The 10,048-nt window shown below is 38.9% G+C and overlaps 1 protein-coding gene across 1 annotated transcript; it reads left to right on the top strand.

Moving 5' to 3' along the window:
- The first annotated feature begins 1,332 nt into the window (after positions 1–1,332).
- On the top strand, positions 1,333–9,441 carry LOC108626374 (adenosine receptor A2b). The gene is made up of 4 exons (XM_018027006.2): positions 1,333–4,456; positions 7,255–7,466; positions 7,746–8,216; positions 8,511–9,441. The coding sequence occupies exons 1-4, from the start codon at positions 3,988–3,990 to the stop codon at positions 8,904–8,906; spliced, it is 1,548 nt and encodes a 515-aa protein (XP_017882495.1). The 5' UTR covers positions 1,333–3,987; the 3' UTR covers positions 8,907–9,441.
- Positions 9,442–10,048: the final 607 nt, after the last annotated feature.

Genomic DNA, 10,048 nt, shown 5'->3' with positions numbered 1-10,048 from the left:
AATGTAATTATCATTTTTTCTAAATGATGATTGCTTCAAATGTTGGACACAGCTTTTTATTACATGTCTTCAACTTTTGACAGAGATCTTACGGCTCATACGACCTTAAAGCTAATATGCAAATACCGCACGTGACATCTTTAGCTTTGTTATTATTATATTCTACTTAGAAACTGTTGTAAGATATTTGAAGTACCTTAAAATGTAGGGAGTTATAGTATTGTTACCCCTCAAGCGATTTAACATCACAGGAGCTCGTTAAATTTTCATATTACGCATAGTGCCCGATTTTGATATAAATAACGATGTCGAAAAACTAGAATTTTCTATTCTCGTGATCAACGCTAAACGTACGCACAGGCTGCGTCGTTAATTAGATGGACCGGTTTCCCTTTCCTATTTCTCACGTCGAAAATTGCGACAAAGATATTAATCAGTTAGGACGAGTGCACAAAATTAGACTTCGTGGCTCGTTCAATCTAATCAAGCGAGACAAGTTTAAGTTTGTAACTAGACGAATGTCGTGGGAGTTATTTATTTCAATGTTCTTGCCATAATGGAGATTCACTAAAACAGATACTTTTTTAAAAGAATTATGTTACTTGAAAATAAAATACTTGGTCCTATTACGAATCGGTAAATGAAAAATAAGGTTCTCCGAATTCGAGAAATTCGTAGATCGTCACAAAGAGTCCCAGCGTACCGGAGCATACATTTCTTAATTTCAACGGACGGAAGCTAAATTTAATATTTCCTTATGCAACGAACAGGTCTTACGTTTAACTCTTCCACACGCGTGTATTCACCCAACTTCTGTCAACTGTAACCATTGACTTATTCAATTACTAATTTCATAGTGAATATTGCTGTGAGTTTGGACAAATTTTTAATTCAAACTCTAATCTTCGTAACCCTTTTAGTAAGATTGAAAGAGTGTGCTGTGATGTAATAACTAAGATGTATGTTTAAAGTTATTATAGATTGAGGGACTCTTGAAAACTCAAGTCCAACACGCAAACGAATAAAAATGTACATAAATTCTGATGGAAAGCTTTACCATTGAGTTGCACAAATACTACAGCAACAAATACTTGATGACTGACGCACTAATCTGTTTATATCTTCGAATAATTATAACTTTTAAAGATCACTGCGATTTACCCTTCCGGTGTGATTTGTTTAGAAGCTGCCGAAATTCAATGCAATGGAACACGGGAACGTTTACGCAGGACTCGGGACATTGTCGATCTTCTTCAGTAGTCTACCACTACCGCCATAATCTATAAACGCGTTCATTCCACCTCCACCATCGTCGTGTACCCGCGTGTCACAAAGAGGAACTCAGTTACGCGCCACGGGGTTGAGAAGGCGGACGTGTTCTCTGTACGGAAACCGTTCACGCCCGATCAATTTTAATTCTTAATTAATCCGGGTTTTTCGGAAAGACAAAAAGTTTGAAACATCACGCCGATTAATTTGTGATTAACAAGAAAACAAGCGCGCAGTGTCGTTGATTGACGTTGATGGTCTCAGTAAAGATCCCCGATTCAATGATTGGTATTTCTTCGAGTATTCAATTTTAAATTAAAAGTGAATGATTTCATCGCTTCGGAGAAATTAAAGAAATATGAAATTGTGAATGTAAATTGCATGTGAAATGTCATTCTTGTTCAGATACAACTGACACATACGTAGTAACTCTTTCGTGGAAATGGAAGAGAAAGAGGTGTTTTAGATTCGGGGAAAAGTATGTCAAGGGTATTAGCTTAAATACTATCGTTATAATGATGTTCGGGAAGTGATATACTAAGCCTCTATAAATAAAGATAGACGTAAAAGCTTAGAATAGAGTGTCGGTCTGCATGATGATATTAAAATACGATCGCGTCTAACACTATTTACGATGACTTTTATTTAATTCTGACTTTATTCGATCTCATCTTCAACTCGTCTTCTGTTTGAACAATGAAACCAGAAATACAAAGAATTCGAGATTGGTTACAAAATTTGCGTATGATGATCTACCACATGTTGTAGTTCTAAATAATCACAGGAATTTCCTCGACTGAAAGTTTGATAAGTTTGAATCGCGGACAATGTTCTCCGTCAGCTGCAGCGAGTTGTTTCGCAGAAACGACCGCAACTTTAGAATTGCGCCGTGAAGCAGACCACGATAGGAACGATCAACTTTCTGATCCTTCTTTCATTAACGTTCAACATCCCCGAAGATAACGGGCCTCACGTTTGCTGGAAAGACGTCAGATGAAAAGTTTAATCTGTTTCCCTCATCGAACAGTTTTTTAATTACGTTCGAAGGGGCCAATAAAGAGGACAAAAGCCATATTGCGTTGTCTCGAATGCTAAGGAACAGGAAAGTGTTTCCACGAAGGGAATTCTTTATAACACTCGTTCAAAGGGCTATAAATTTTAATGCGCGTTGAATAAAAATGTCGTACCAAGGATCAAAAGAAACAGTGCTGACAATCTCTCCACTGTAAATTGGTCTTTCATAAATAAACATCTCAGTTGACAGAAAATCTGTGACCCACCTAAGATATATCAATGGGAGAGGTGAATCTGTTCTATAAAATATGTTTATACTCGATTAACTACGAAGAAAAAAGCAGAGCCTAATCGATTGGCATAATCATCCATCTTTTCCACGTGATTTCGAACTAAGTGAGAGCGAAACTCCTCGGTGCCGTTGCGGAAGAAAATGGAGATAATTGAAAAATCGATGACAGGTGCTACCCGACGCTTTCGGGATTTACGATGGTAGATCACGTCGTCATCCAAATGTCTCTGGGAACGTAGTCAGAGGAACGTCTATCGCGAAAAGATGGAATCATCTTTCGATGAATATGTGCCGGAAATTCGTCGTCCGTAACAAGCTTCGCAAATGCGCGAGTGAGACGTAGTCAGACTCGAAACGTTCGCTGAATGAATTCGATCACTGGCTATCCACGATTTCCGGTCATGCTGTTCGTCAATGGGCGACCATTGCATTTCGCGGGGACATAGTCATTTGAGAATACTTTAAGATCCGCTTCGACCGTCAAACGCAATTAGAATTCATAGCTCGTTAAATAAATCGTAAATGCACTTCTACTGACCAGTTATGGTCTCAGATAGAAATATATTGACGATAAGAAGATAATGAACATTTCTTCTTAACAAATATTGTGAAATAATGGCAAAAATAATATTTGTAGAAGCTAACAATAAGACGATTGGCATTATGTCTCACTTTTAAACGAAACATGTAGACCATATACATTATATTTTAAGTATCGAAGAATTCTACACATTTCGACGTACGCCACAGAGACAAAGCTTGTAGCGTTGAAAGTGGAACAAATATGGTTAACCATCGTGGCATACAAATAAGCTACGATGCTTCCTTCTTCCGGCCATTTCACACATGCCGGTGTCTTTTTGATAAAATGAGAACGATCGGTTACCATGTCGAGCGTGACACGATCAGTAAACCGAACTCGTACTACTTCTTTGAACAAAACGAGAGCAGAGGAAATGTCGATGACTGATTTCGTCCCGTGTTAATGTGCGATTTCAGATTCATGACGTTTCCTTAACATCGGATCTATTAAGGAACGTGGCATTAAGTTCGCGTGACGCGGCCAGCATTATGGAAATTCAGTATAGAGAAATTAAGGGGATCCATTAAAAACGCTGTAAGAATAGTTGGTCACGCGACGGCCTGAATTTTCCATTTGCGAGCTCCGATCAATTATTAACGTAATACCTTCTAGAATGAAGGGTTAACAAGTATCATTGATAACATTTAGTACATAACAACTGATTCTACCGACCCTAACACGTACTCTAATAAAAATGAATTAGGTATTGAAGCAAGATGAAGATACTAGAAAAATAATTCTTCCATCAAATTTCGTTCCTAATCAACAAGTGTAAAGTGTAACAATTCGTCGAAGTGGTAATAGTCAAGATCATTGCGTGAGAGGGTAGATGACGATCGCGTTCCGAGTGACAGCGTCCATCGTGATGGAATATCCATCAAACGGTAGTGAGCTGGCCGATAACCTGACCGTAACAGCGGTGAACACGTCGAATCATTCGGAGCTAAATCTACCGTACACAGTCTGCGAGATCCTGGTGTCGGTTTGCGCAATTTTCGGCAACGGTCTAGTGATCATTGTCTTCAGCAAAGAGAGGAAACTTCGTCGTCGCACCAATTATTACATCATTTCGTTGGCCACAGCTGATCTACTGGTGGGTCTGTTCGCCATACCGTTTGCTATTCTGGCCAGCATCGGTTTGCCGACAAACCTACACGCCTGTCTGTTCACCGTCTCGGTGCTGGTCGTCCTCTGCACGATTAGCATTTTTTGCCTGGTGGCAGTGTCCGTGGATCGTTACTGGGCGATACTACATCCCATGGGATACTCGCGCACCGTACGCACCAAGACTGCCATAGGTAAGGATTGAAATCGAGCCGGCAGCCAGGCTGTTGACTTTACGATTAATGTTCCTCCCGTTTCCCGCTCTAATTAATCCTGTATGACGCAATATAACGTCAACGAGCAGATCTGTACATGTATATTTCCCTTTAATATTTATATTGGAGAAATTTTTCTCGCATTTACAGCAATGTCCTTAATAGTTTTAAAATTACATTTTCGTAAGACTACGTAATGCATGCATCTATATCTAAATTTTATATAACTATATGTCTAAGCATACTTCATGAGTATTAATTCGCTCAGCGATTTTGAACATTAAAATCCCGTGTCCTGTATACGGATTATTTTTTAAGTACTTAGTTCTTAAATAGATAGCATTAGAAATTCCAAGAGTTCGCAAGTTCCGTAATTTAACTTAGAAGATCGATGCGATACACGATATGCGGACAGAATTCGAAGTGTTCCATTAATCACGAACCTCATTACAGCTATGTACAAAATGGTCAAGATCTCATCTTTCCATAATAAACATGAACGTCATACATCTTTATATTCTTTACTGTTATAACCATTTTTCCTTTAAACACATACTTAACGCTTTGCGACTCGATATAATCGAACGGAAAGCTGTGAGCACGAGCTGCGAAGAAAGTAGAAGAATCAGCCGCGCAAGTGGTGTAAGTCGATGATAAAGCGTACGGGCGAGAAGTTCGAAGAATCGTACGGGCGAGAGAATGATTAATTGTTGTTCACGCTGATGACGCTGCGCCATTCGATGATCTAATTAAAATCGGTTCCTTCCTAGAAACCCTTCAACATGCCTCGCGTATACGTTTGATTGAGTTGCGATAAAACAACACAGAAACGGTCCGTATAATTATAATTTGCGGAACTGTTTGTACGAGAGCACCTGTTACTTCGCGTTCTGCAACGTGTATCTCGAACATTGTTTTCCATCATTTCACCGAGTATTTCAATTCCGGTGTGGAAAACAGTTTTCAAACTTCAATTTCCCGTTAAATGCGCGATTACAATTTTGTTAATTCACATATTACGATTAAGTAAATCTGTTTTTATCAATATAGTTTCATCTCTTATGTAAAGTATAATATTTATCATGTGCTTTGAATGTAGCCTAATCACGTCCGAAAATACACTAGATTGTATTTCCTGTCCTGAATGCGCGTGACAGGGAATGTTTATCACGTTTCGGAATTGTAATACGGAACAGAATTGATTAGACGATATTGTCTAGACCCTCTATGAGAGACTGTATTGTTATCAACCTTAGGCTTAATTTAGCCAGAACGTCATACAGAATACATTGTAAGAAATATCGTAGAGTACGTGACACTTTATCACTCTCCTCTTACAAAGTTGGTTTCTATTAATAGTTCTCTGTTTGGAGTAAGCAAAATGATGAACAAAAATTAATTTTTAAAGTTAAAAAAATTGTTGAAGAAATAAGATAAAGAAATATGGATGATCTTTTATCCTTCATGAAAGCGTTCCTATCTAATACGCGATTATCTTCTCTAAAGAAATATTATCCTACTTTTCTCGAAGCTGAATTGATGAGATGCAACAGAATGCACCTCGAATTGCAACAGGTGGTACGTGCTCTCGATGCATAAGACGTTTTTAGAGCGTAGGTGGTGGAAGTCCATATATTTCTCTGAAATATTTGAACCATTCGAGCCAAGGCAGTGTAATAATACTACTTTTATTTATTAGACGCTTAAACTTTCTATTCTTAATTGACGTTGCTCACTCTATCAGTCCTAGATAATTCCTTCAGTACGGTATTTGTCTTAATTAGGAACATTGCATAATTATTCGTATGCAATTACAGTCACCGAATTATTAGATTATTTTATTACAATCTCAGTAATGTTTCGGTGAAATTATTGTTTGGTTGCATTAGTGAAAAACTAGAACAATTGATGAAGGCATTCAAACAATTCCACAAACAATGACGCAAAAAAAGACAGTAGGAAGTACGTCAACGAGTATTCATCAGGTTTGATTTCCCGAGGGACTATCTTTTCTCTGTTTCGACTTCGATGAAATAAACCAAAATCCTATCGACTTTTAACTTGCGTAATCTTTGAAAACAGAGCCAAGATAACACAAATTGGATAAACTTTTACTGCAATTCATAATTAAACTCAATGGAATATTAAAAATTTCTTAGAAGAAGGTCAGGCAGAATAAAAGAGTATTAAAATTAAGTGATTAACGATGACGTTAATTGGAATAAGCGTTATTGTACCGTCTGTCCCACGAGGAAAAGAATGTTGAAATTAAATATTGCGTGTGCAAATTTTCACCATGGCACGAAATTCTATTCGAAAATTGGCAATGTTTAAAGAATAAAAATAGTGACATGGATAGATGCTCCTCGTTGTGCGGACAAGCTAAGCTACCGCGATTAATTTAAGCGTTTCGCCTGTTTATGGCGAACGAGTGATTTTAATTACGACCCAACCGACTGATACCATCTCTTGAACGGTTGAAAAAGGTGCGTTTATTGCCGTGCACTCTAATCGATAGCGTTCGCGTACTCCTCTATCATTTTCTATTCTTTGACCGACTTTCCATTTCTCCGGAACCACTACAAATCGTAATACTTTTTACTTGGAATTACAAATTGGAAACATTATGTATTCGTACAATTATTTTATTCATATTCAACGATAGACGAGATTTTTCATTTATCTCTAGTTACGTTATACAGTGTGTCATCCCATGTATACATCAATTTAAGCAATGGTAGTGGATGATTTAAAAATGAGAGATTTTATTCTGTTAGGTATAATATGCGTGTGTTGGATTGCCGGCACGCTGGTTGGTTTCCTGCCGCTTCTAGGGTGGAACGCCGGAAAGAAATCTAACGAGAAATGCATCTTTACCGAGGTGATGGATTACGATTACTTGGTGTTCCTCTACTTCGCCACGATTATCTTTCCTGCGCTATTAATTGCAGCCTTCTACACTCACATATACCGAGTGGTCGTAAAGCAGGTCAGACACTTACTCTAAATACATAGATATGCATGTACGTAGTACTGACCCACGTGTTTCTCTGCGATCGTACACGTATTTTTACGCGCGATATGCAAACACCTTGCCGAGAATGAAATAACGAAAATTGTGTCCTGTTTGCTGACCCTCGAAAACCTCCTTTAATTAACTAAATGTCTTGATTCACGCATCGAGTCTTCCGTAAAAAAGATGATTTTTGGTTGTTGAATAAATTCGATATTATTCGTTGCTACATCGAATTTCGCAATGTTTCCACAGCTGCAGCAAATTGTAACGATGAACCCGGGTCGTCGTACGGGAAACCAGACGACGGGCACCATGTTGAGATTACTCGGAGCCGCCAGGAAACGGGAAGTGAAGGCAACGCAGAATCTGTCGCGCATCGTGATTTTCTTCATCATCTGCTGGTTTCCACTGTACACGATCAATTGCGTGATGGCTTTCTGTCCGAGGTGTAAGGTTAACGACGTCCTGATGAACTTCTGCATTATCCTATCGCATTTGAATTCGGCTGGCAATCCATTGTTGTACGCCTATCATCTGAAGGACTTCCGAGCGGCCCTAAAAAATTTCATGTGGAGGTTGCTCTTTCCTCATAGCGACGTGAAGTCCAGCGTGATCAGTGTGCTCCAGGATCGTGGCTCCTTGGTCGGTTCTCAGAGACAGTTTCAAAGGCAAGTCGGTGGCCCGGCAGTCGCAAGGGTACCAAGACTGAACTTGTTGCGTCAGGTGAGTTTCAAAGTCTCTTGAATCTTTTATGTAATCGAGTTCGTGAACGATATTGCATTTCAAGGATTATATCAGAGTTATTTGGGAAAGTTATCAGTTTTATTGATCTCGTTCAGTAGATTTTAAAAATATATAAGCTTATCATTTTTTGGAAAAACTCGCGGAACGTTATCGACATTGAACAGCTGCAATCAATTATACTCGAAAGCTCCAATAACTGCCAGTTTATTGCGATATTTCCCCTATAAACGACGACAGTGTATCTTATCTCATCGATCGGAATTTTAATTACAGGTAACCGACGTCAGGTCGAAGGGACCTTATTCTGTATCGCGAAACGTTTCGATTCGCGAGAAGAAGGAGGAAGTCGGAAACGCATCGAGTTCCTCTCAAAGCGACAAACAGGATATGGACAACGTGAGTCGGAATAGTAGCGAGCTTCAACGAAACGAGAACGACAGAGATTACGAGAATAAGCTCGATGTGACAATTGCGAGATCCTCGTCACGTGTCACCTCGATGGAACTACAGATTTACAAGCCTTTGATGCCGTTACTTCCGGCGGAAGTGGATCATGTCGAAGAAACGCCACCGGCGTCTATCTTCGTGATCGAAGTGGACGTAAATCACATCGATTCCATTCATGAAAAACTAGACGAAGAACTTACCGAAAGCAAGGACAATGGTTGAAGGCGCGTGTACGTTTTCCCTGATCGTGAATCAATTAATTAACATCGGATCCGGATTGGATATAATCTAAGAATTGGCGCATGTCAAACGCCGACGATAATAATCGTTAACAATAATGGTGTATGGTAATTCGCTATTTACCATGAGTAAATGATAGTCAATGTAAGCTTACGTAAGCTGGAGACGATGTATTTTCGGGACTGTAGGTACGGATAATTAAAGTTTTGGCGTAAAACACGTAGTTACTCAGGAATGAGAACTGTAGCCAATTATGTGTATTATATGTTAGTATCGTAATTTGATGTATAATATTCTGAGACCTGGTGTCAATACTCGATATGAAGTGCGAAAAAATGCGTACATAGATGTATTATATGTGTAATTCCAGTATTGCGTTCAAATCTCTTATGAGGCAGCGAATACTTGACTGAACATACGTATAGGATTTTGTGCTTCATTATTAGTAACAAAAGGAATTAATGACATACAGAAAACAAATCTGTGTATATGCATTTACCATATATGTATATCCGTTATTCCGTTATGCCATACATACTCAGTTAACCAGAGATATCTGCACGTATCCCTAAACTATCTGAAAAATAACGTAGTACCAGAGAGGAACTGAGAGTGCTCACGGCCCAGGTTTCGGTGTCCCCAATTCGATGGTGCTGCCAAAGCTAAATTTTGCAGGAATCTGACACGTTCAGTTCAACGTTTAGCATTTACCAGAACCAACGAACAGAGACCTGCCCTGTTCAGTTCAACGTTAGCATTTACCAAAACCAATGAACAGAGATCTGCCCTGTCCGGTTCAACGTTTAGCGTTTACAAGAACCAACTGAATAGAGATCTGCCCTATCCAGTTCAACGTTTAACATGTACTTAGAATAGAACGAAAGAATCATTTCAACGCTAGAAAATACGTAATGAAGACGTTTGCAAGCGTATTGTTAATAATTATCAGTATTTCTTAGGAGAATGTTTATACAGGGTGTCCCAGGACTAGTGGTACATATTTTAATGGGAGGTTCCTGAGGTGATTTAAAACAACTTTTTCCTTTGCGAAAAAGTTGTCCGAGGCGTGGTTATTGAGTTATTAACAAAAATCCCCGACCAATCAGAGCGCGAGTATACATGGC

Source organism: Ceratina calcarata, unplaced genomic scaffold (assembly GCF_001652005.2).
Source record: "Ceratina calcarata isolate Rehan_Ccalc_2016 unplaced genomic scaffold, ASM165200v1 scaffold397.2, whole genome shotgun sequence".
Lineage (NCBI taxonomy): Eukaryota > Metazoa > Arthropoda > Insecta > Hymenoptera > Apidae > Ceratina > Ceratina calcarata.
The sequence above is the reverse complement of the archived record's forward strand: the minus strand, read 5'-3'. Positions and strand labels throughout refer to the sequence as shown.